Source organism: Thunnus thynnus, chromosome 2, assembly GCF_963924715.1.
Source record: "Thunnus thynnus chromosome 2, fThuThy2.1, whole genome shotgun sequence".
Taxonomy (NCBI): domain Eukaryota; kingdom Metazoa; phylum Chordata; class Actinopteri; order Scombriformes; family Scombridae; genus Thunnus; species Thunnus thynnus.
This window is the reverse complement of record NC_089518.1, coordinates 10364865-10392702: the sequence shown is the minus strand read 5'-3', so window position 1 is coordinate 10392702 and position 27838 is coordinate 10364865. Positions and strand designations below refer to the sequence as shown.

General features: G+C 41.2%; 1 protein-coding gene across 1 annotated transcript in view; it reads right to left on the bottom strand.

Moving 5' to 3' along the window:
• The window catches only part of si:dkey-91m11.5 (PH_BCR_vertebrate and RhoGAP_Bcr domain-containing protein), a 33344-nt gene that overhangs the window by 2293 nt on the left and 3213 nt on the right, over window positions 1-27838 (bottom strand). The window contains exons 2-19 of the mRNA XM_067602335.1: window positions 13965-14146; window positions 12421-12525; window positions 11240-11425; window positions 10120-10227; window positions 9830-9890; window positions 9672-9724; window positions 9428-9568; window positions 6720-6841; window positions 6180-6345; window positions 5833-5952; window positions 5605-5680; window positions 5397-5501; window positions 5225-5299; window positions 4604-4701; window positions 4236-4367; window positions 1391-1450; window positions 772-881; window positions 105-244 (exon numbers count right to left, since the gene is read on the bottom strand). Of these exons, the coding sequence (XP_067458436.1) occupies window positions 105-244; window positions 772-881; window positions 1391-1450; window positions 4236-4367; window positions 4604-4701; window positions 5225-5299; window positions 5397-5501; window positions 5605-5680; window positions 5833-5952; window positions 6180-6345; window positions 6720-6841; window positions 9428-9568; window positions 9672-9724; window positions 9830-9890; window positions 10120-10227; window positions 11240-11425; window positions 12421-12525; window positions 13965-14146 (2040 nt within the window). The remainder of the gene's footprint in view (window positions 1-104; window positions 245-771; window positions 882-1390; window positions 1451-4235; window positions 4368-4603; window positions 4702-5224; window positions 5300-5396; window positions 5502-5604; window positions 5681-5832; window positions 5953-6179; window positions 6346-6719; window positions 6842-9427; window positions 9569-9671; window positions 9725-9829; window positions 9891-10119; window positions 10228-11239; window positions 11426-12420; window positions 12526-13964; window positions 14147-27838) is intronic.

Sequence of the window (27838 nt, the reverse complement as noted above, 5' to 3'; positions counted from 1 at the left end):
AGTCTCTATCTTTAGTTTTGTCTAGATATAAAGTATGAGTCCCACTTTTCTGACTGTCTTTGTTTCACACGTTTGTCAAAACACCAAATTCAAACTGAACTCACTTGAATCAAAGGCAGCCTTTAGCGCCTGGATGTCAGTTGCGACGCCAGACACTCTGTAGATCCCCACCTCCTCCATCCCTCGTCGCTCAATCTCCTCCACGCACTGTCTCACAATGAGGGGAACCTTGGAGCGTTCTCGTCTGGTGAAGCCACAGACACACAGAAACAAGGCTTACAGGTGTAACTTACACATCAACAGATTATACAGTATAAATACTGTAAACATAAGACCGTGATTGAAATAACTCCTATACTCCTTAAATTGAAGACCACATTTCCCATAAACTCTGTTGTTTTCTGAGGATGGTGCTACATGACCCACTTGACCTCTCCAGTGTTAAACTCCAGTTTTTCCTGCCAAATGCAACCAACTAGTACACAGTTTAAAATGCTGTGTAGAGGCCAATGGAGGCTCCTTATATTGCCTGTGATTGTTTCATTTGTTTATAATAATTGCATTGAAGTCTAAAATTCCATGTAGTAATGATCGATTAATGTTAACATACTACATACACAATGCTCTGGTGGGGTTAGGAATACTGTCACTGGGTCTCCTTCAACTCTCAACTCTGAGACTTAAGAAAACTTATCAGTGAATCTCCTGAAAAGCAGCACTTCCTTTATGTTGACTGGTTGAGATGTAAACAAACACATATCAACAACTCACTTAGTAACTACGTTGATTTTCACTCCAAAGACGCCGGACTGTTTCCGTGAAGGCATTCGCTTCAGACTGAACTCTCTGCTGGTGAACTTCATTGAAAGCTTCACCTCAATCTGAAACAAAGTAAGTTATTTTAGACAACTATGGGCTAATGTCAGCTTACAAACCTTAAAGGTAGCCTATGTAACATTTGCTGAACAGCAGCCACTGTGGCTACAAACAACATTAATGCTAAGACATAGTGTAAAAAGTACAGAAGAGTCAAACTGACTCAGTAATGGCAGTTTCACATTAACATCTGACATTAGTTTCTGGTCATACCAGACCATGTCAGGATGTAGCACCAAAACCTCTGGGTGTATTTAATTGAGCAAAGGTGTGCTTTATTGCTTATAGTTCAACTTTTCATTTGTAAGAGCAAGAATGAGTTATTTTGTGATATTTATTGTTTCAAAAGTTACATAGTGTCACTTTAATGCATGAATCAGTGTTTTGTAGCATTTTAAAAGGCACTGTTGCAACTACTCCAAACTTGGGTAGCAGTTGCCGTTTACAACTTGTCTTACATGAATCACTTGTGTGACACTCTTGCCTCTTTGCCCTGGTTTTGTGAAACACTTACCCCATTCATGGTGATGACTGTTCTCTGCCAGTCTTTATTTTGCAATGTCTGTGGATCCAACTGGAAAGAAATAACAGAACAGCAATTGTTAAGTTTTTGTGCACCAGAGTCATTTCAAGGGTCACTCTTTTTTTCATAATTTAAAACTAAATCACTCAAAGAAGGGTACTTTCAACCATTCTTAAAGTCTTGTAACACAAACATATTTCACAAATTATAAATTTAAATGCATTAAACGTGAATATTACCTGCTTAATTACCTCACACAGCCTTGCATAAACATAAACTCCATATGGCCAGGTAGTGTTAGCTCATGTCACTGATCTACTTTAGTCATAATACCAGACTGCCAGCCTTTATCTGCAGTGATCAGGCATGAGTAATGTGATAACATCATGTCCCCGCTGCTAAGCACTGTGCCTGTCCAACATGGCAGATGTTCTTTCACCCAAGAAACCACCAAATCTCATTCAGATAATCCTTTGTTCAGTGAAAATCAATTTTCTTACATAATACTTTCTTTTTCAATTGAAAAAGAATCACAGGCAGTACAATGTCAATTTCTAAATCTCAAAAGAGATAAATCCCAAAAGAAATACAACAGTGTAGAACTCAAATAGGGTTTTAAACATCTCAAAGAAATGAAAGAGAGGAAAAGTTTGTCCTTGCATGTCGGCTCCCAAGACATCCTTTACACAAAGATCCCATGCAGGTCTATCCACAGCTCACTTTCTATATCTTTACCTTTGGTCTGAGCAGACTGCTACGGACCCTGTCCCACAGACGGGCCCCTGTACTCGGGAGTTTCCTGGGAGCGGCGTCTTCTTCTTCCTCCAGACCACTGTTGGCCTGATCCACACTTTCCTCATTGGGAGTACTCTCACTCATCCTTTCTGGCATGAGCCTCTCTCAGCTCTAAAATGTCACTTTGACTGACTGACGGCAACAAGACAAAGAAAGCAGCGCTGCTCCGATATCACTATTTTCTAAACCACTCCACTAACAAGAGCAGCAGGTCCATCTTCTCTTAACAGGCAGCCAGTGATGACAATCTTGAGGATCTTCATGAATGCAGTACAGCTGATTCTTTACAAAACTTTCTGAGTCTTCTCCATGTCTTGGCATTGTTAGACTCCAGATCTGTCCATTCCAGTGGGAATCAGAAAGAGGGAACAAAGCTATGCAGCCTGCCAACCACGCTGCCTCAGTGTTGTTCTACTTCCCAGATGGATTTAGGGGATTAACTCCTGAGAATCCCCTCCTACCCTCATTATCAACATGCTCACGCCTGCCACTGCTCACCACGGGGAGTGCTGGCTGGCAACTTAGCATCTCAGTAGCCTAAACAGGATCCTCTTCGGCGAATTACTAATTAGTACTAGTGACCTTTGACATCATATCTGAAACATTATTTAGTATTCCTAATGAAAGCCTTCTTTTCCTTTCACACAAAGCAGGTGTCAAGGTCCTGCCTCAGCTAATACCATCTAATTCTCATGTATATGAAATGCTAATACAGGTTGTTTAGTATTATTTGTTATATAATCCTGATGTTTTTTAAAAATATAATAATCATGGGTCTTCCAGCTTTCACAGCTAAAATAATTTCAATTGATATTCATTATACTGCTTTTCCTTAAATCACAAGCTCATTCAGTCAGTTTGAAGTAAAAACAGTCTCTATACCACTGATGTAGACACCAACAACACAGGCTAACATAACATCACAGGTAATGAAAGTGCTTTAAAGACCTGATCCCTTCCTTGAGCTGTTGGCTCCTGAAGAACACTATCAGACTGAGGATGCCAGCACACACATGCTCGTTTTCTCTAAGACTCCACAGTGTTTTGACCCACCTGTCCAGCAGGGAAATCCCTTCACTGGCTGATCAAAGGGTGCTTTGTGTCTTTCTCTCTCTCCCGCTGTCATACTCTGGAGCAGTGCCAATGGCTACATTTGGTCAACTCAAAGTCTAATCCTCCCTCTGTCACAACACTCTATCAAGGGTCAAGCTGAAGTGACCCACCAGTAACCTCATGGCTCACTTCTTTTTCAGCAGCAAAAAAGTGTCCCACAGGGCAGGATTAACCAGAAAAAAAAGGTCCTGTGGTCAGCGGTGCAGATAAGTCACCACTGTGGAGCTACCAGAATCAATAGAGGGAGAAAGTTCACTTCACATAGGCAAGAACTGTTTTTTCCTATAAATACCAGTGGAACCATATAGATCTGGGGTCATACTGAGTCTGTAAATATTTATTTTTATTATCTTTTTCTGTGAGGGTGTCACATGGGAAACAGTATGATGTATAATAGATTCAGTGTTCTCCAGGAAATTGACACATATTTATTGCCAGAATGTTGAAAAAGTTGCAATTAAGTGTTTAAAAGTGAATGCAATTGACTTTTCAGCGACTGGCAGTAAATGAGTAGTTGTTAATTTAGGGAAATTTTCTAATTCACTTTCTTGCCAAGAGTTAGATGAGAAGATATCAATCTTCTCATCTAACTTTCATCGAGAAAGTGACTGTAAATGGTCAATTAACTGTAAATGGTCCCCGCAGTACAGACAGTATCCCGATCGCAATTTTTAATATCCATTTTTATACTTTCTTTATACTCATGAAAGAAAATGTACCAAATATCAATTTATGATATGTGTTTGTGTTAAAAAATAAGCTTTCAAATATCAGTATTACTCAGGCTCTAATTGGCAAACACACACAATGAAAATCATCAAACTGCGCTAAACTGTACCCATCAGACTTTCCAAATATTTTCTTAAACAGAAAGGGATGATTTGCTGAATGAAGGCTTTTGACGCAGGTGTGCCTCATTTGTCCTTACCTTTATCTGTCCTTTGGCCATGATCTTGTCTGTGATCTCTCCATCTTCTTTGCTTTGCCTGGTTTTGTTGCAACACTTCTCATAGCAGAGCAGCCTCAGAGTTTGAGAGCCCTCCAGTTCAATCTCAAACTCCTAGCATGGAAACAGAGCAAAGGTATGTTATTGTAGGTTTCAGCCCGGTGCACAACATTGTATTCCTGGGAACAGTTTCCCTCGCATCCTTGGCCTTTTTACAAAACTGCTGGGATTCAATTTCATAGGGGAAAATGGTCTTTTATTGAGCTTCTTTGAGACACACACACCAGTGGATACTGACTGTGGGCAGCATCTTAATTATTCAGTTTCTCCACTCAGAGATGCACACTAACCTCGTTCCAGTTGGGCTCTGTAGAGTCTCTGTACACACGTGTTTTGGCTTTGTTGACAAAGTAGCCAAAGGAGTCCACCTCCAGAGAGCAGTAAAGGTCTAGTGGACACAAGCATAAGTGGTTGAGCAACAGGTGAATCAAAATTAAACTAAAAACCAAGGACACTATGACATCAATCTTCTGGTTGAGACATGTTCAGATGGGGTACTGTATAAAGCGGCTGCCTGCCACGACTTTCACTCTGGTGTCATTACTGCTGTGCTGCGACTGTCTCATTAAATTAACAAATAACAACAGGAGTGGACTCCCCCCTGGTTGAAACATGCCAGTTATTATTGTTTGTCATAAGATTAAAAAGTGGAGTGTAAGCAGGCAGTGATTTGAGAAGCCAAAGACATATTTGAGGCGGCTTGTACACAGTGTTCCTGACTAATCCCACTTGTTCCCCTGCAGCTGCCCTCCCAGCTGACAGCCGCACAGAGAGAGAGAGAGAGAGAGAAAGAGTGAGAGTGGAGCGGGCACAACAGACTCTGACACGGAGCATGATGTGACACCATGTGCAACCTCTAGAGTTATCTCAAGTATGATTTCTAGTCAAAAACAGTAGAAGAAGCCACTTACTCAAGCTCTGTTTGAGCCCCGATGCAGAGTGGACAATGACGTTCAGGAAGCCATACAAACCAGAAGATTCATCATCTGTGGACGAAAGAGTTCAGATTATACAGGTTGAGATAAAAATACAAAACTGTAGATTAATTAAACCCTTAAATATATGATACAACATGAACCTTACCTTCTTTATTCATGGTCATTGGGATAGTGTGAACAGTCTGGAGCTTCACACATGAGTTAGTGAGCATCTGCAGCTCCACAGAAGTCAGAGAGAAGCTTTTAAAACCTGCAGGACACAGTCAAGGTAAATGCAAGTCACACAAAAATGACACTATAGCTTTTATGATAATACTGCCATCATATTTTATAATAGCACAAAGCAAACTCACACTTCTTCTGCTGCTCACGAATAATCTCCCTCCACTCTGCACGTTCATAGTCAGAGGAGATTAGAAATGTGAAGCCCTGAAAGACATTAGGAGATATATTTGATTATGGGCACATTCTGTAATTTCATGGTCAACAGCAGAGGGCAGCAGAAACCTAAATGAGTTGTACTTTGCATAAAACATTCAAAAAGGTAAAATCTGTCATCCATATAAACACATGTGACCCACCTTGCCGTTTCTGTTGGCAACTCTGAACGCCATGTTGGGTGACATGAGGAGCAGCAGAGACTCCTGCTCTGATAACTTCTTCCTCAATCGCTCAATCACCTTGGGTCCTTTGGTGGTTCTCTTAAGACAAACAGTAACAGGGTTAATACTGTCTAGATCACTTTGTGATCTCGTGCTAATTTTTAGGTTCCTCATTTTATTTTAGTTTATGTTCAGACTTTGGTATGAAGCCATCATTGCAGTTCCTTAGTGATACAGTTCCTACACATCACTAATAAACTAATATATGTTAAATATTGTTATGTTTTCCTTGTATTTTGTGTTTCTGTGGGTGTGTGTCTCCTCACCTTCTCTCTTTGGATCTCGTTCTTGATCTGGGAGATTTTGATCTTCATGGCATCGATCTCCTCGTCCTGGACCAGAGGGATGGGGGTGGACTCACAATCCTCGATGGTCTGGAAGGTCAGGTCAGCAAGTGGGATGTACCACTTACAGTCATACTGTTGCCCTTTCCTATTGGAGGACAAGATGCACATATTAGGACATTATTTGTTTTGTTTTCTAATTTCCCTCTCCAGATATTTGTCATGATGTCCTGCTGTTTCACCATAATTGTTTGTTGGAACAACAGAGGCAAGATTAACCACAAGCCTGCAACCCCCCCCAAAAAATAATAGAGACATAAAAGAATAGCAAACTATAAGCACTAGTTGGTCACATTGAAAAACCACAAGTCTACTTTGAGCAAAGCAGAATTTATGTCAACAAGCTGAATGTCTGCCTGGGCGGAGTGACTTTACATTCCCCAACAGCACAGAGACATGAACCATTTTCCGGGTCATACGCCTGTATCTCTAATGTCCGGCTGGACGCTGACCCGCACTCACCCTGCAGCCTGCTTCTTCAGCTTGGTACAGAGCAGCAGGTCGGTGAAGAGGAAGACGTGACGGAGTTTCCTGGAACCTTCAACCAGCTCCACCATAAAGCGATCCCTCAGAAGCTGACGGTTCTGCCAACAGGAAACCAGAAATCACATCATTACAAAAGCAAATACTGTAGCTGCAATACCGAGAACTGCTAAAATTACAGTATAAAATCTAATAATAACATTTAAATTGATGCCTAAAATAACAATTAGTTTAAAATAAATCATGATTTTGTGCTGACGCTTGTAATTACAGTGTTGCTGTGAGGATAAATGCTTCCCACTCTCATTGCAGAAGTAAACAAAATAAACCAGTAAATCATTTATCATGTGACCAAATCAATGACTGTATACAATATGTTCCCTTTAACCACCAGTGGAGCTCACATGGAAGTAATGATGCATTCACACTCATTTTCAGCCTCTGGTGATCTGAGTCTTTTCTGTGATGGATCTTAATTTCAGCGCTGTTAGTCGGGTAAGAGTCAGATGTGATGACACAAGCTCTTTCTGCAGCAGTGTGCATCGAATGTGCCCTCTGCCTTTTGACCCACTGGTGGAATCTGTTTACAGTGACACTGCCCATGTGAGACTTCACCACACCACCCCGACTATAGAATGACAAAAACAAGGAAATCCCTGCAGCGTAGCTTTCCTATGCTTTTTTCTGCACACTGCGCTTCAGACAGCTGATTGGTTACAGGCGTGTCTGCGAGGCACTCAAACATGACCAGTGCCTGTCCTGGTTTCAAAAAGAGGTGACAGGATTACATCCGCTTATTGTTTTCTGACACAAACATGACCACAACTGCTCAATAATCCAATGGAAAAACAAGAGCTGTTAACTGCCCTCACTGACACTGGAATCTGCTTTGTTTTTTATAAGTGCACTGTAATGAGACATTAAGCACCGAGGCGTGCACAAGAGGTGAAGCTGAACAAACCAGTGGCTTTAAATGCTAGTGGTGATTACAGGTGTTCATGGTGTAAAACATCAACAATGTGTGCAAATTTAGTAGAGAGCTGATCACGTACAACAACAAATTCGTATTTTAAACTTTGATTGTTATCTGTCAATCTCAATTTTGGGAATTCAAATTTCCAAGAAAATATACAAAAGAATGTTCTTTGATTTAATATCCCACCCTGGTGGGCAGGGCCAGTTCCCAGAAAAAAGAGAGGAAGTTCTTGGTTAGGTCATCTGAATCAGAGCCCTGAGATGCGTGCTATAGGGGGGGGACATTGGGGTCAGGAAGCACGGGTAAGTCTGTACACACCCAGTGCAAAAGGCTGGTTAGACAGTTGATAAGACGTGCTGTGGGTCATTTCTGGGAAGCAGAGTTGACAGGCCGGCAGGGAAGGATGGGAGTGAGCTCAGAGGTAATCGACAAGTTTTCCTGGTTTGCGACACGGAGCCCCTTTCCTCCAGTGTTTGCACTGCTTTGTCACGAGCTTCCTCTACGCTCCACTTCCTTCCCGACTCCTGCAGACAGGCTGAGATGACTCAGCAGCAACATGACTCACACTCCGGTTTTATTGCAGTTTCCAGACACTATTGCTCTAAGCTTTTACTGTCAACAGTCAAAATATGACGGAAACTACAAGGGAAGATATGATCCTGAATTCCACAAAGCTGCTGTCTGAGAGAGAAAGTGTTCAAAAATATCTTCAGTGTGTTCATTTTTGTGACAAAATGTAAATCTTAAGTCAATATAATCAAGTGTCCTGTCAATCAAGAACTTTAGTTACATATTAAGCCACAACATGAGACCCAATTCCCTGTTTAATTTTTAACCACACTAGCCATGCATCCCTATGAATGGCAATGCCCGTCTGTCAGTGGGTCCACCACTTTAGTCCTGAGTGAAATATCAGCCCAGAGGATGAATCCTACTGACTTTGGTGATTGGTGACTCTTCTTTTAGCATGACCAGCAGGTAGAAATGTTCCCTTATCCAGTGAAATATCTAAACATCTACTACTGGACTGGCATACAATTTTAAACAGACATTTATGGTATCTAGACAATGAATCCAAATGATGGCGACTCCCTGACTTTTCCTCTAGTTCCTTCATGAGGCCAGAAAACAAGCTCAATTCTCCTAAAAGCTGTCTGAATAACAAAATCATGTTGTGCCCAAGAGTTACTATAGCAGAGCACAAAAATGTCTGGAAGAAAGTGAAGCCAAATATAAAAGCACATAAAAGCAGGAACGGGATTCAGTGTGGTGGTGCTAGGCCTCGCTGTTTGTGCCACCACACCATTCAAACCACTGAATTTCTTCTTGGCAAAGGGAACAAGTTCTCCACAAAAGGAACAAGTTGTACTTCTCCTCTACTGTTAGTGAACCCAAAATAATGACTACAAAAACATAGGCTGAATTCAATCTAATTCAATTGTCACAACATACATGTTGGTGAATAACCAGCAAATCCTGTGTTTGATATCAACTTTATGTCTCACTACAAGGACTTGTAAACCAAAAAAATGCACCAGCTGGCAGTTTGGGAACTTGATTGATTTATTTAAGACAAACTTTATGGGTGTCAGGTGCTCTGTAGCCCTGAGCACATTTTGAAGTTATTTGAAAGAAGTGGATTTATCCAGCTAGGGTCACAAAGTTATTAGTGACCCCGAGGTGATGCAGTCACTCAGCCTGCCACACTGACCTCTCCCTTCTTAACCGTCATGGACTGCCTGCGTGGGGTGATCTCTTCGTTAATACTGGACAAGAAATTCTGGGAGATGCGCAGGGCGTCCTGTAACAGCGGATAGTCTGGGTGGCTGGAGGGCGTGTGCTTTAGTAAGTCCTAAAATAGAAAAAAATGATGACAAATTGAATCCCCAATGAAAACACTCTACATGCAGACAAGATGAGGCTCAATATTATTATTATTAGGCAGATCGACTTACATGCAGAACAAGCGTGCTCCGCGTCACTCTGTCCACAGGTTTGTAGAGAAGAGCTGTGGAGGAGGAAGAGTCAGATCAACAGGCCTAGTCACAGCTCAACTACTTATAGCAATATTGATTAACGTGGAGGCTGGCCATTCATTTCACTCAGTACTCACTTTCCAGTGAATTTTTAGCCAATTGGTCTTTGCAGTCCTTTGTGCTTTTGACCTTAAGATTCTGGCAGGAAGATAACACAAGAGGGAATGGTGAGAAAAAAATACCCTCTTTAAATCCGAGCAACTGCCCCACAGTGCAATTAAAACAATCAACACCACTGTAAAGAGCCGCGCGGCTCTTTGCGCTGTGAAGACTGATGAAACTGCCCTGTCATCACTTGTCCCGGGCAGCTGTACAACATCAAACACTCGCCTGCTGCAGTCCCGCTGTGCGTAGCGTGATTACATACCTCAGATATCTCTGCAAACTGTGCGTTTGCCTGGCAGCACTTGTCTGCCGTCTCCACAGCAACCTTATAGTTATCCACGAAGGCCCGGTACACTCCGAGCTGGCTGGCCTATAGGGCACGAGTAGAGTACAGATTAGATTTATTCTGTAATAGAAGATAGATTTTGTTCCATGATTGCCACTGGGTATGTTGTCGTGTCGGTGTATGTTGTGCTCAGGCGTGACTTGCCATAATAGTGATACAGAAAGAATTCATGCAACTGGGTGTGATTCAGTATTCGCTCACGTGTCTTTGCATAAATCCATGCATGTACTGTATGTGTTTTCCATCTTTTACAAAGAGCAAACACTGAGGTAGCTCTTATTCAGCGACCTCCTATGGAGCGTTTTGTTCACTTTTACTGCCTGTCATGTGGTGAAGCAAGGCTTTTATCTGGCCGGGAGATGACTCCAGGCAGTCTACTCACATGTGCGCTGAAAGATTCACTGAGCATTATTAACAGCCAAAGAAACCCACCTTTTTCCACTGAAAGTCTCCCCTCTTTAAAAATCATTGATGATCAAGGCATGACATTTCAGGAGTGCTATAATTAGTTTCTGAAAGTTACTGACTTGATGAATGGTGGTCTGTTTGATCAGAAACCATCATTTAATGCAGCGAGGTTCCGTGCCATTTGATGTTTGATCTTCTTATTCAAAGGAGAATTTAAATCAAATGAATAAACAGATGTACCTCACTTAGCTATCATTAAAAGTCGCTTTACTGATATGCTCAAAAATGATGAACATACTATTTGTAACAATACAGCTGCACATTGCAACTTTTTATGTGGTAATTTAACACTCATACTGCAGTTAAACACGTGTTTTGTGTTACAGTCAAACAAGTGTTGCAACATTTCACTCATATCAGTCCATCAGATGCTTAGTTCTTGGTGCTGCTCCCAGACCTGCTTGTTTACTTTGTTGGCTAACTGTTATCTGCTAAGTTCAGGTTAGTCCGAAAGAAGCAGAAAAACAGGTTTTTGTTGAGTAACCTCAACAACTTGACGTGACATGTTTTCCTTAAGCTTTACATATTCACCTTAAGCTTTACAAAACCTAAATTAATATCAGCGTACCAGTTTCTGGAAGAGGTCACCCACACACTGCTGGTGGCTCCAGTCCTGGACTCGGGGCAGCAGAGCATCATAGAAGTCTTTGTGGATCTCATGGAGCTCTGGCACCTTGAAGAAGATTGTTTCTATCTGTTGGATGGTCAGCATCGGTTGGGAGGTTGTGGCTGCGGCCCTCAGAGGCTTCATGGGCTTTATAAACAAGCATAGTAGCAAACATTTACTGCATGAAAAATATTCACAAAGCCCTAAAGACTCATCTTCAGAATTCAAATCAATTGTTATAAAACAATAGAAAACCTGACAGTGTCTTCATAGAAAAGAAATTGTCACAAACTACACAAGAGTCAAATGACAGTTATTTAGGTTTTATGAGATCTGCTGAAACAAGCTAAATTGCATTGTATCAAAACAACAGTCTCACCCCATTAGAAGATTATTTAACTTTTAAAAAAAAGAAGAGTATTTGTGTGCACATGTAACAAGTAAAAGCCAGCCTCACTCTCACTGAGCAGTGGTAACTGGGACCACAAGTAGTGATTACAGGATCAAGCTAAATGCTAAAATGTAGTAAGAGTAGCACTCGCAGAGAGGAGCCACAAAGTAATTGAACTGACTTGGTAATGTCAGTAACTTACACAACCATATCTGTCAAAAGTTTGATAACATCAGCTAACATTCGCTAACATAAGCTAGTAAGTGGCTGAAACCACAAAACCCAGAGTGTTTTAAATTGAGTATTGGATATACTTTCTCACATATGAACTCGACTTTTCATTTGTAAGAGGAACAATGTGTTATTTCTTGTTTCAAAAAGTCATATACAGCAGTCTCACTTGATACGGAGTCTAGTGGTAGGAGTAGCAGTTTCTAAAGTGATGCTTGATTTAGGTGATGTTGCTGAAACAAGCTTGACTGCATTGGAAACTACAAAGTGTGTGATGTATTGCTAATGAATTCACCTTCTCATTTGTAAGAGGAAGAAGTTAGTTAGTTTTATAGTCTTGCTCTAAAAAGGAATACATACAACACGCAGCGACAGCATTTCAAAGAAAATAAACCTGAAAATGCTAGCTGTATCAGCAGTCAATGTTGTAAACTAATTTCAAACATCAACATCTTGTTTGGTCTACACTAAGGGTTGCAACCGACTCAGAAACTTTGTGTGTGTTATAAGTTACACATACAATCAAAAGTGCCTCCAGGTGGCTGAGATAGGTCTCCTCACTGGCCAGGATTCCTGACAGAACCCACTTTCTCATCTCCAGCCCCTTTTCCTGATCCAGCTCCACCTGGTACAAAGATGATGGAGAGAGAACACTATTGGCAAACATAAAGGGAACACATTCTCAGATACACCCAGGCTCATGTTGACAGGTATGTAAGCTGTAAATGGGTTTGATGTTTAATAAACCGCCCACACACCTCTGCAAACCCCTGGCTACAGATATTGTTGTTGTGGGATTAAGGACGGACCAGATTTGATTAAACTCTGTAGGAGTTTAAGATTCCAAGGGGCCTCTGCCAGAGACTCCTAGCATCTTAAGGAAGACAAATGTGTTTCTAGGTCAGGAGTTGTTATTCCATACAGGTCAAAGGCATCAGTCATCCTGATGCGGGCTATCATGTCAGTAAGAAGACTACGCCAAACTCTGCCATTATATTAGCTAGATTAAAAAAAGCTGTATGCTGAGTGAGCCCCTCCACCCTCCACCATAGTTTAGACTTTGAAGATCACTAAGTGTACACATCAGAGAGTAAGAATACCACAGATAGGACAGGAACAGAGCAGAGGGGGAGGGGAGCTGAGTCTCTTTTTAACATCTGTTTGCCCACAGTGTGTTTGCTGAGCATGTATGGTCTACGCCCTGCTTCATACTAAAAAGCATTCCCATCTGGGTGCTGTATGATGCACTCTGTGTATTTCATTGTTGGCCTCTGGATGCTCCAGCTATTTGACTGCCTTGCTGAAGGGCACTTTTTCTTATTTGCTCTCCCTGCCCACATTTGATTTCCTAGGAGAATTAAGACCATAAAAAGTCTAGTCAAATTGACCTCTTTAAAAGTTCTAGCATTTGTTATTGGCATAATTAAGTGACAGAGGGAACTGGTTTTACAATATTAATTCTAAAAAAATTGTGTAATCACTAAAAAATCAGGACCACGGCTGAGAAGACTGACCGCACAATGGCATTAATCATGAAGGGAAAGCTGTTTTTCTGGTGTTAACAACAACAAAAATACAAATTTTAGAATACCAAAGTGTCTCCAGCATGTTTATCACTTTTATGCAGATTATGTTGCAATATCTTTATATAACAGGAAGCACAGGGTTCTAGGAAATGTTATAGTATTTTTGTAAAACACTGACAAAGACTGTCATGGGACTAAAGTGAGAAGTCTTGTAAACTTTAGTGCAATTTATTTAAAATAATTACATTAAGGGATAAAATGTAACTTGGTTTTTATTAAATAATGATCTGAAATTACCTTATAGGCTTTAACAAGCAATCTTCCTTAGATTTATAAAATAAAGAAGAAAGTCGGGATTGACTTGTTACTTTAACACAAAGTATTAAAAGAAACAATGTCAGAGAGGACAGCAGAGGACAATGAACTGGCCAGTGCACAGCACAGCCAGTGAAAGACGAAGGAGAGAGCAGCAGCACTGCGAGCTGAGCTACACAGTTAACGTGTCAGACTGTGGTGGGAGTTGACCGAGTAACATTACCGACAGCGTGGACTCCAGGGAGCCAGACGACTGGGTGTCTCGGCTGCACCGGCTCTTGGAACGTAGCCGCGGCGAGGAGGAAGGAGATCCAGTGAAGGATAAAGGGTCGTGGCGGGGCTGGTGCTCTTCTGAATGCTCCAGGTCATAACCATATGACGAAGGGGCCTCATTGTAGGGAGCCTCTGTGAGAAACAGTCAAACAAAGGACAAGGGATCACATGGTGTCATTAAGATATTAAATCATGTAGTAAATGCAAAGCGTCATCATGGGGAATGTTGCAAACTGTCACATTAGTTTCTGTTGGTAATCTAATACTCAATCAAGATCGAATAGCAGGTCAAATGATTAACTTCTTAACCTACAGTTTCCCCTTTTCTCACTTTAGTAGTGAGGATATTAAAATCATTGTGTCAGTGTCAGACAGTGTGGACTATACACATATTCTGTATCAGCATGTTCCACTTCTCCATTAAAGCTACTGTATATGATGTTTACCCTGAGCGAAAAATTCAAACCTAAGATTCAGTGTTTTTCATGGCAACATTGTGCGACTTTTTATACTAATTTCCACAAAAACAGTATTTGGTATCTTTGGAAACTTTAGGATCTCTATTAGACAATCTGAGGCTGTACATTTTGACTTTATAATGACTGACACACAAGATCGGTCAAGTTTAAGAGGTTAAAGTGGGTAGTACTAACAAAGCTATTCAGAAACTGGTATAAGAAGGTTTCAAGATGCCACAGTGTTTTCATGAACTGCTTTGGGATTATGCATCAGTAAATCACAATATCAACTAAAATGATGACCTTAAACCTGCACCTATCAATATTTGTTATTTTAACCGTGGATTAAATGACTGTGTAATATGTAAAAGGAATTACTCATACTGAAGTATCCACAGAAAATTATCACCCAACTCTGCAGTCCTTCTCAGCTACACTGAGTATTTTAGTGTCTTTCAGTTCATTGTTTTTGTTTTACAACTTTTCGCAACTTTACTATTTTAGTTCACTCTCACCGCTCTGATCAGCAGTGTTTCCAGCAAGAGCCGACAGCTGTTTTCAGTGAATATGCTATGATAACAACTGTGTGCTCCCTGCCCAGAACCAAATGGCAGACAAAGTTAGTGACTAGCTGCTGATCACAAAGCAGCATTTAGCAGCTAAAGAACCAGACATTTCCATCAGGAGTTTGTCGAAAACCAAAACAGAGCTAAAAGTAGACTGAATATTGGACTTATATTAATTGGGTGGCTAGAAACATGAGTCCAAATACATGCTTAAGTCCTGTGTCTGCTACATATAGTATCTAAAAAGGCAACTGTTAGCTAACATTTTTGCCACAACAACTTTATACGGTGATGATATGTAAATGTTGGATTTACAGCTTGTTCAAATGCCCCTAAAAATCTATTAATGCTGCTTAAACCTCTTAAACTCCACAAGGACACCAGCCTCTTCAGCCTACATTACTGTCTTTCAGAGGCTGTAGCAGGCTAAGTTTTAAAGCTAGAGTGAAGATTCTGGTATCATATTGGTACCATGTCATGCACTTGCTTGTCAGGAAGGGGGCTAAACAATGCTCGAAAGTTAGGCTGAATTTTGGAGAGGGAAAAACTGGTGTTGCCATTTTCAAAGGGGTCCCTTGACCTCTCACCTCAAGATATCTGAATGGAAATGGGTTCTATGGGTACCCATGAGTCTCCCCTTTACAAACATGTCCACTATGCTAATCCAATGCAGTTTGGGGCAAAAACCATGCAGTTTTTTGCATGCAGTATAAATGTGTTATTTTCAAATATTCTAAAAATGGTGTATTTGAATATTTCTGCATACTGGAGTCCCTATACAGTCTTGGAATTGCATAAATTGGGTATAATTGGATAGCTGAGACTCTTGTGGAGTCAATGAGCCCAATTGTATTCATTTGTGATGATGTCCCCACAATAGCCATTTCATTGTAGTGAGACCATTTTTTGAAACTTGACCTCACTGTATAAAATGAGGGCCCTACCTCATTTTTACCCCAGGCCGTCCTAGTGCATTAATACAGTCATGAATTTGTCCATTCTGTGTATGTTAAGCCTGACATTTAATAAAAAAGTCATGAAAATACAGCCTGAAAGACGACAAGCATGTCTAACAGCAGCCAATACAACCAGTATTTTCAGTAAAAAGAAAACTCTAAGCAACATTCTGTATTTTACTGCCTTTTGTCTTCATATCAAATCCTATTTTAACCTTCATAAACCTGTGACCTACACAAATCTCCCACACAGCCTGTGCCAGCCACCGAAGGATGGTGCCAGGCGAGTGGATAAGCCTGGGAAATAGCAGGGGCAACACACACGCTCTGCTCATGCCAGCCTTGTTGTGCAATACTTCGGCTGAGTTTTTTCAGGATCACAGAGAACGTGAAAGGCACTGCTGTAACCAGGTATAATATTCATTTTGTGTGTCTGCTACCCACAGAGGTCTCAAAGCTCAGACAGCAGCCGAGTTCTTCCGGAAAATCAGTGAAACAGGCATGAAAAATGTTTGTCAGAAGCCTATGTTCTGGTACTTGAAACCCATGTTTGACATCATGCCGGCAGTGAGCATGTGCCAGAAAGACAAGTGTAACAAGTCAATAATACATGTTGTGCCCTGTGATTTCAAACATCTTGGACACCCTGAAGATGAGGATCAACTTGCTCTGCACCCTGTAATAACTGTCAGCCACCCCTGACTCACCAGCACTTATCATTATTATCATCATCATTGTCGTCAAGGCTGTGACAGCCGCAAGGTGCAGAGTAGCGATCTTGAGCAGCAGCAATAAACAATAAAGAAGTCTAGCAATCTGCAGCCAGGTATGTTAAGGAGAGGCTAGAAAAGTGGTTCACCTCAGCTTGAAAACAGGAAAGAGAGGATTCCGGAAACCGGGGGCGTATAAAGCCGAGTCACCCTGGAGAGGCCTGGAAGACAGGCGCTTTGACAGGATGACATCCACAGAGGCCATGACAAAGGACTCAAACAAACACACTGAGCCCAGCAGAGAGGGAGAGAGCTGTATTGACTGCTCGGGGAAGAGACTACTGCAGGCCAAACAGCTTCAGAGCACAGGGGAATGTGAAAGGCCACTCTGTGTTCCAGTGAGATTGTACATCAGCCCCAGCACTGGATGAATAACATCCTCTCTCGGGGCAGCGGCTTCAGAGCTACAAACTATCTCCTTCAAGGGGAAAAAAAACAGTCAGAGCTTAAAAACACAAGAAGTAAGGAGGAGGATTTAAAATGCATTCTCAAGTCTTAAATACCAAACCATTTATGCCTTTTATAGGGACATTTTTAAAAGCACAGGACTTGTTTGGCTGTGGCAGTGTGAGAAAGTAGACATCACAATAGATCCTCAGTAAAAGGCGTTGTTCCAGTGATCACAAGGACCGCTACTGAGGAAGTGTCCAGGCAGTTCTGTCCGGAAAATTCAGCAATTCATCTGCTTCAGAGCGGAAACAGGCTTTCAGCACAAGGTCATCTTTTCACAAACAGCCCCTCTCTCTTCTAACACACACGTTCATGTACAGTCATGGCTGTCATGTTTACATGCATTCATGCATTTAAAAGCCTTTACAGAGCCTCAACACTTTCTTGTATTGTATACATTAACACATAAATGCAGATGCAATTTCCATTGTAACTCAAATGCAAGTTTATTTAACTATTTTTACACTTTTTCTTAAGGCCCTGCTCTTCTTGCTTGATTCTTCTCCACTGTTCTTCTCTGTGTCATTTGTTTTTCTTGTCTTTTGTTTGTCCTGATTGTGAAACTGTTTGTAACCTTTCTTAAAAAGGGGTGAACAAATAAACCTAAAGAGACTGCTCTTTTACAATGAAACCACAAACTACCTGCAAAACTCATGTATGGGTACAGCTTGACCAATAAAGGATGTTTGAGGACAATACCAGTGATTTCAGATTATGTGTTGCAGCTTCTTTTTAACATAAACACAAAATAGATAAAAACCCTTAAATGTGGTTATCAAACAGTTGTGACCAAGATACGCACTGAGTAGGAAACAGTGTCAATAATAACTACTAACAACAACACAACTGCGACATATATAACAAAGCAGCTTATACAACCAAACTATATTAAACTACACTAACTTATAATAAATATTAAATTGTGTGTGCAGTTGGCGAGCCTGTTCTATGAACATTTAATTAATTTTTGATAGTTAAAATAGCCTATCACCGAGGACTAACTAATTAATTTTATTTATGTATTAACTTATGATATGATATGACTGAAAGCTCCAGAACACCTACTAAATGGACCTAGAGGTTAGATTGTTTTGTCAACTGTTATTTCCATAATGAACTAATGAAGTCAATAATGAACCAATATGTTCAAGAGGTCCTTAAAGCAGTGGTTCTCAAACTTTCTCATGTCAAGGACCCATAACCTGACACAAATTAGACCACATCCCCAGACCCCACTTTGAGAACCACTGGCTTAAAGTGCTTGGGAAAAAAATGTCTGCTGAGGAGAATCATGTGATATGATTGAAAGCTCCACAAAAGCTACAAAATGGACCTTGAGGGAGATACTGTTTTGTCATCTGTCCACTGTTTACTAGTGCTCTTTTGTTTCTGTCTGTGCAATCAAAGGTACAGGAATAAACAACCATTATTTCTGTCAACATATTGAAAACTTTTCAAAGTTTCAGAACATCTTTGGCCTTTAATAGCTCCCATTTTTTGTTACTTTCCAATACTAATATATCTATGATAAGCTAAAACTGGGTGATAACAGTCAGTGCTCCATTTGCTTACTTACTCAGTCAATTTAAGAGAAGAAATAACGCTCTATAACAGGTGACAAAGTTTTGATACTATAAGATACACATCAGAGATCACAGTGAAGAAACAATATTATTTCCTTGTTTCCACTCTGCAGTATCTGAGTAACTGATCATTTGGTTTAACACAAAATATCACACAGTTTGAGAGTGACAAAGCAATCCTGGCACTTGTGTCCTCACTGTGCCATACCCAGCTAGCAGCAGCTTAAAATGGTTTCAACTGTGCAATAGAGCTGTAATAAATACATTCTAATGACATTACATAAGATTGCTGAGCCCAACAGCTGCGGTTGTGAGCCTTACAGAGCTGTGGATCAGAGGGAAGCAGATTTTGCTTTGGACTGTCTCTGAACTCTGTAATTCTGTGTTTTTCAAGAATTTCATTTGACTGTATTTCTACGAGCCACAGTCTCATAAATGTCAGATTACTGCAAATCATTAAAAAAACAAAGATTTTTGTTGGAATCAGCTATTAATGCACAATACACAGTGTGTTTGACTTTCCCACACTGCACTCCTGAACGCGCCGCCTAAAAATAGAACTCAAGGATATATAAGGACACGGCCAAACAACTGGCTCCTAGCTCTCCCATCTCCTGGAGAATAATTAGTCATCACGAAACACTTTTCCTTCCTGCAGCATGTAAACAAGAGCCATGTTCAGAGGACCACTGTAGCAGTTTAATGCAGGGGGCATGCTGGATGTCCTATTGATGACAAAGCAAAGACACATTCAAACCCTTAATCCTAATCCATAGAGATGAACTATGCTACGATAAACAGGCAGAGGGAGTGACAGATGTGCGGCCGAGAGTTTTACAGAATCAGAGATTCACTACCACAGGAATAATCATGTGGTGTTATTTCACTGCACAGGAGACCAACGTACAGTATCCAACTTTGCCTCAGGGATCCTCTGCGTTTAAGTGAACTCAATGTTGTTCTGGAAACAACCCAAAAGAGGACTTTGAAATCAGAGACAGGCTTTGACCTATCTGGACTGGTCAAATGTACCACAAATAAAATGTCAATTCTATGTGACTAATGGGAGGAATTACCAGAAATAAACAACAAAGCGCAAACAGATCTATTGATCCAGCTCAGAAAAAGCTGGAACTAGAATAGTAGCATCCATAATTCACCATGTTACCACTGGGAAAAGGCACAGCCCAGTGCACTGACTGATCACTGATCAGTGTGTTTAAATAACTCAGGGGGATCACATTCCAGCTTGTAATGCTCTGACAAAGCAAAAAGATCAGAACCCACTCCCCATTGTGAGCATATTGACCATACACAAAGACCAGTTGGTGTAGAGAACTTGGGCCCTGTTCACACCTGGTGTTAAAATGCGTCTTGGGTGATCTGATCACAACTGGACAGCTCTAAGTACATGTGTGGATGCACCCAAGATGCATGGAGATCACATTGAGATCCGATTGCTCAGACCACATTTAGAGGTGGTCTGGGCTGCATATGGCCACATTCTTTTAGCCGTGTGTACACAAATGGGTCCTGGGCCACATTAAAGGACCACCTACTCAACTGAAGTCCTCTGCGTAAGTGGAAGTATGCAGTCATTCGTGCGCCAACGACATCATATCAAAGTGCAAAACAAGAAGAAGCCACAACAACAGGCAAAATAGATTCTCGTGGATGGACAGAAATTATGCAGGTCACATATTTAATTGTATATAGAGCGGAGGAGTGAGATCCGATCACAAGTGGTCCCTCGAGACACATGTGGAGACGCATTCTAATGCCAGGTGTGAACTGACATACTTAGAGCTATACACTTGTGATTGGATCACCCAAGACGCATGTTATTGTCAGGTGTGAACAAGGCCTTAGATCGCAAACTCCCAAAAATAAACACCACAAAGCAAATGTGTCGATCGATCCAGCTCAGAAAGTGCTGGAATTGAGATTAAAGCATCTATAATTTAGCACAGAGGAAAAAAAGGTACAAAGAAGGACAGCCTTTCTGTCGCCTCTCTAATGGTTATATAGATCTGGGCAGAAAAGTTGCACCTTTTCAAAAAGCATCAGAAAATGCCAATGTGAGATGCTGTTAAAAGCTCAGCACCACTTTATGGCTCCAGCAAATGGATGCTCCTCCTGACTGTGTGGTCACTGGGGAAACAGCAGTGGCAGGGAGAGCAAATAGAGGGGAACTGGTTGAAGGACGATGGCTTATCAGATGCTGGATGTGAGTGACCCTGGCCTGTGGCCCTTGTAGTTTTCCTCACTATATGGCAAGAAGCAAAATCTAGATTGATTTATCTGTAATGCACTTCACACTGTCTCAATGATGACATTTAGGTCTTCAGACTACAAAGAGTCTACTTGAATCCCACCACTACTGAGGAGGGACTCACCACAGACCGTGTATGGATGATTAGTGAAGTGGCACTCACTTCTTCATGTTATCACCACATGGGTTGTTTTTCGTCTTCCTAACAAACAGTTTACAGCCACACTGGCTGCTCTGCTCTGAGAAGCTGTACAGGGAGGCACAGTGATGCTTTGAGATAAATGCTAATATCAGCCTGCTAACTTGGTCACAATAACAATGCTAATATGCTGATGTTTAGCAGGTGTAATGCTTACCATGTTAGCATGCTAATATCTGAAGTACAGATGAGGTTGATGGGAACGTCAATTAATTTTCCAGGTAATTGGTCATAAACCAAAGTATTGGACAGAATTTTGGACCTGCAGATGCAAATGTGTGTACCACACTTCATGGAGATTAATCCGATAGTTGTCGAGATATTTCATGCAAAACCATAAATGTGAACCTCATAGTGGCTCCACAAATGAGGGAATCACCAAATTCATTAGGATTCCTCTTCTGGAGACCATGAATGTCTGTACTTTGTAATTTTGAGGCAATCCATTCCATAGTCTCCAAGCCCATCCTGAGATTACTCATGTGATGTCACTTGAGTAATTTTCTCAGAAATGACAAAGCATTCCCAGGAGCCACAGGACACATTATATACAACTGTTCTCACAAGCTGTGTAGTACTCCCCAAGAGTAGTGAATTTAACCTCCTTTAACCTCGGTACTATAACTAGGGCATCTGTTATGGTGAATACAGACACTGGCTGTGTGTTTTAGCAAATCGTAAAAATGTTAGCCAACACATCATCATCACATCATGGGCCACCTGAAGTGTCTGCTGGAGCAGGAAGCCCTTTAAACCACATAACCAGTGGAGGCAGTGAGGCCCACCAGCACGTGCCTTTGATCTGTTGTAGGGCAGCCTTAAATTAGTGCCAGTCATTGAACTGTGTCAGTCAGAACTGGGCTGCCCAGCCCAGCACACCTACAAATCAGTGTATGTCGAAATAGCTGCGGGTGGTCCGGCTACTGCTTGTAATGTGCTGCATAACAGCAAGAATCAAAGTCCAATAATTGTTTCAGTCTGTGATAATAAACGGAAACAATGGAGCACATGCACACATTGGCTACACACAGATTAATTGACACATAACCAGTAGGAAGTACAGCATGTCTAATATGGCACAGTAGCTGTTTAGCTTTATTTGGTCAAAACAAGTTAATTATTCTGATCTCAATACTTTGAAAAGCATATTATTCATACTGGAGTCTGGCCTCTCTTTAGCCAACACTCTCAGTAGTTTTACAGTGAACATAATCATAACTGCTGACAGTGATTATACTTATGAAACATCACAGTGACCTCCAGGTATGATCAAATATTCATTTGCATGTCTGAATATAATTAAATATTAGTGAACAGACCTCACCTGATGTGCTTTAATGTGATTGGCTCAGTCGTAATCTGCCCAGAAACATACAGCACATGTTCACATTTAACAAGTTGGTTAAAGCTAACGGTGTGTAGGCTCCACACTGAACATATCAAATAATGACAGATTTAGAAATGTATTTGATTTCTGTTGATGTCCTCTGTGTGTCTGGAGAAGCTTTGTGAAGTCTGAAAAAAAAAACCTTATGATGTCAACGAGTCATTTTTTAACAAAAAGTATGTGTTACAAATTGGGGATGTGGAGTTTGAGAGGATCTTGAGTGGATCTTGAGTTAATTTTTTTTTTTGTCAAGCTGTACAAACTATGGAGAAGCTTCATCTTATCTGAGAAAGTAACCACTGATGATGTCATAGTGATGTAATCAGGGTTAAATCGTCTTGGGCTTGGAGACTACTAATTTACAACAGAAAGGTTCACTTAAAAACTGGGGCTGTTGAGTTTGAAAGACATGGGCCAGGAAAAGGGGGTCTAATAAAAAGGACACTATGCATTGTGGGAAATGTAGGATCCAGTGTTTTTGGGGGACTAACCAGAACTAGGGACAAAAGTCTGGATATCTTGGCCTCTGCTGCTTCAATTTGGACCATTCTTGTTTCAATCTGTGTTCTGGAAGTTCCCCAATGTTAAAGTACATCACTAAACTTCCAAAGGACATTTATAATGGTTTACAACAACATTTTTTTTTAGTAATTTAGTGTTTGCCTCTGCTTGTAATTAGGACATTGACTTTCCTCACATTGACCAGAGAGAACATTTGTCTAAAACAAACTCTGTGACACAACAAGCTCTGCGGGTCAGCCTTGTTGTGAGAGAGGTGAACTCATGCAATACTTAACATTTCATTAGCCGTTTCCCTCCACACCCCACAAGCAGCTGAGACATTCCATAAACACTTGGCCTGCCAGCCAGCAGCACAGAGGGCCCTTTGAGTGGGACCAGGGAGGGGAGCTGAGACTGCAGGACCAGAGGGGCTGAGGCCAAGCACGAGGGAGGATAACTGATCCGGGGGAGGCCTGCAGGCTCATAAACATGCCAAAGATGTTTTTTCTATTAAGGTTTATCTACAGGACAGTGTATGTTAGTATGTGAATGGAGGAGCTAATTGGAAGATCCAACATGAACAGTCCTGCATAGTTTCTAAACAAGTGATTTTGTTCTGTTTTCTGATAGGGAGGAACAAAAAGGCTATTCATGGCTTTTACTGTGAGAGCAGCTGGCCTGGTGTAGTGATGGCCTGCCAGCTTTTGACCACTTTACCCCGTACACTGCACAGAAGAACAGGTGTCTTACTTACACACACACACACACACACTTGGCTGCCCTCGAGAGCTGCCAGCACTTCCTCTTGTAGGCTTACATTTACTCTAGGAAAGGGAGAGGCTGAATTCTTTAGCTTCCTTGACCACTAAACCTCATGTTGATATCCAGGTACAATGATAGGCCTGTCTGGGCTTCCTTATGGGACCTCAAATATTCATGAGTCTGCAATTAGCAAAGAGTGTGGACCAGTTCTGTCTCCTGCTGAGGCAGCAAGGAGTGCCAACCTCTGGACTGAGGCCAAGACATTCAGACAGACTTCATCACCTTTCAGACAGACACTTTCTATTAATGTCACAACCATCCCAAACAGACCTGTCTACCTACAGAAAGTGTGCCATACCCTGGCTGAGGCAGGCTCTGCTTAATGCATCCTAAAACACAATCTGCTGATTTTTGCAGAGGGATTATGATTAAGGTAATGGGAGATTTATTATTTCCCTTTTGGCCGACCTTCTCCTCTATGTCCTCTCACTGTAATACATTAACCAAGAGACAGTATACACACCGGACCCCTCTCCAGCCACAACAGAAAGCTGTTGCCACAGGCATGTCAGTGTCATGATGATAATTAATTATGGCAAAATAGACCCATCAGAGAGCTGGCCTCCTTAAAGACCCACAGCTAATCAGCAGCTCTATTCACAGCCAGGCTTGACAATTGGCCTAGATAACCAGAAACAAGGAGACAACACTCATTCTTCTATTCATAGAAAAAAGCCCCTTGAGATGTGTCAGTTTTAGACTGGCCATTTCACTAGGATTACATGGAGCGATGCAGCAGAGTAGTGGCAATACAATTACGGGTTTGTTTGTGGTGGTTAGTAGGTGTTTCTAATGGTAAGTCAGTCATTTTTCCCAGGCACAGACAGACAGCCACCATGCCAGACATTAAACCCTCACACACGACAGCAGCTGGGACCACGTCAATTCTGTCCACTGAAGCACTCACATATCCCATGACAGGTTGCAGAACACAAATATACACCAAATCCAAGAGTTCAGAAAGTCCAATTTAGGTATAACCTCTGACATAGAGTGTGTATTGTACTGTACTTCTTATGAAGCTTTGTATAATAGTTACACAATGCTCAGCTAACTGGAGCACAAAGTTTTTATACAACAGAGTTGAGATTAAGTTAGCTTTATTAGGACCATTTAATAGATTGTAGTGAATGACGCAGTGCTGTATGATGAATGCAAAAAAAAAACAAAAAAAAACCTTTCCAACTACTCCCTAAAAGTCACTAACCACAATAAAGAGCAGTTTATTGCAAAAACTTGCCTCAAACCAACTCCCTGCCTGAGGCCTAATCCAGCAACGTGCACAGTAATGTTATTGCAACATCAGAAAATAAATCCAGACTTCTGGTAATCCACAAATCAAGGTCCACATGAAACAGCTGCGCCTTTATGTCAGCAACAAGTCTCCTCTGGACAAAAGCTACACTTCAGGCTCGGCAACATGGTGTTTTCTCACAGTATGTGTCAAACAGGATGATGTACATTCAAGCTATAAATAAGACATAAACGCTTCAACATTGTGTAGCAGAAACAGGCACAGAAGAGTCAGCAAACACACTCAGAAATGTCTGTTTCACAGCATCTATCTAAAGTTTGCAAATGTGCAATGATTCCAATTCCTCCATTGTGTAACTTTGTGTATTTTTGTTCAGTGAACTCCATAAAATCCACAAGAATATCATCTATAAGACACTGTACTGTACCATTTCATTGCACTGCATTCAGACAGTCAGCATTCTCTGTGAAAACCACAATTCAGTGGAATCTGACGATGTGAAGAGCTGCAGCTCCATCAGTACGTTTAAAACCAAATTTAAAAGTCTGTTAAAAGCTACTCAGCTCTGTGACCACTGACTCTACTTTACATCTCTTGTTCTTCTCATGTACACAAAGAATCTTGCTTTTAATTTGTCAAGCATACATTTGTCATTTCTAGTTGACATTGATTGTGTGTGTGTGTGTGTGTGTGTGTGATTGATTTGCTACTGTATGTAACTCTGACCTGCCGAAGGGACTGCAGATGAAATTGAGCTGTAGGCTAACTCTGGTACAGTATCACAGTACATCAAATGGTAACATTTATGTTTAAAACTGTACATGACCCCCTACAATTAAAGCAGATAAATAAATAAATAGTCTCACTTAAAGAGGGGAACACTGATTTTACACAAAAAGGTCTGTTTACACTCACAGGAAGTACTATTCAGCCTGTGAAAACAGCTGTGCAATGAGCGTGAAAGTTCAGTCTTGAATTTGGAAACAGTAATTTTACAAATACAAAATCTTCACAGTCTTCACATCAGTGGTCTTCATCAGTCTTCATCTCCATGTCAACTGAGCAAACTACTGAGATGCATCTGGAAGCTCCAGAAAAAGCTAGTAAGTGGACCTTGCATTAACATGTCTTACTGAGAATAATCCCCCCTGGATGATGTCATAGTGATGTTTTGGGCTTAGAGACTACAAATTTATAACGGATTTAATAACAGAAAACCTGCATTACAGAATGGGGGCATGACTTTGAAAGACATGAGCATTTAGTGGGCATCACACAAGTGAAAGCAGAGTTTTCCTTTAGTTTTTTTCTGTGGCATGTTGCAAATTCATTCATTTGCACAATTTGTGATGCATTTGCTCTTCATTATTTTTCCCCACTATGAATAGAAGCAGCAGCTTTGAGCATAAAAAAACCACCGAAAAACTGACCAAAAAAACTGCTGTACTGAGTGACAAATGGCACAGTGGAATAACACAGACCCAGATCGAATGGATTTGGACATTTCAGTCATCCGAGCAGCGTGCTAGCTTACACTTCATGCTGATCACACACAGAATATCTGCTTGTTTGTCACATGCTTTGTGTCAAAGAGCTTTGGACTGGATCACCTTATATAACAACACACTATTCTGCACATCTGCTTAATCTGACCCACACAGTGGATAACACTTTTTTTGGGGGGGGGGGTAGAAGCAGACAATTTCCAGCTGCAATCCTAATACAGGCTCTGTATCCCAATCCCTTTTTGCTGAACATTTGGCCTCAACTCTGCTGCGTTACAAACTGGCAACAATACGTGTCCTTGTGTGTCCTTCACTTTGACAAACGTTCTCGCAAAGAAACACTCGCTCCCGCTTCTTCTTCTGTCCTTGGCATTACCAAGTTGCCTAGACCACTCTCCTTATCCCACTTAGCATTGTTATATTGTTAACATGTCAATACTCTTTCACAATGAGTGATTCTCCTATTGTGCTCACACATAACAACAGGAAACACTGATGGCAGGCGTTTCGATTGGAAGCCGCGTGACACACATTAAGCCCCTCGATCCTCTTTTTTGAGTGAGTTGTCAGGGCTTTTTCCGTAACAAAGAGCCTCCCTAAATTTATCACGCTAGACAAACCCCTTTAAGTTAATTACTTGGCACCAAGGACAACAACACTGATGTGTGCTGACACGAAAACACTCAGGGTGGACAGGGCCGAGCGACTGGGAAGCCTGGGGGCAGCCCCTGTCTCAGTCAGAGCATCTCTGTGAGAGTGCAAAGAGCAGAGGGGGGCGAAAAAGAGAGGGCAGGCCTGCTCACAAAGGGTAAAGAAAACACTGCTCAAAGGAGCTGCATAACCACTGGGTTACTGTTAAAGATCAGTGTTTGTAAGGTGCATCACGTCAGTTTAACCCCCTTGATGGAAGCTTTACTTTTTACAGGTCCTAACCTGGCAAAAACCTGTTTAGAACATGTATTTCATGAGTTGTGTTGTGCACAGGATAATCATGCTTAATGGAAAGAGTTAACATTCATTAACAGGCTGTGAGGAGAGAAAATAATTCTCATTAACGTGACCAGAAGATAAATTTTATCAAACCAGGCCTATTTTGTTGA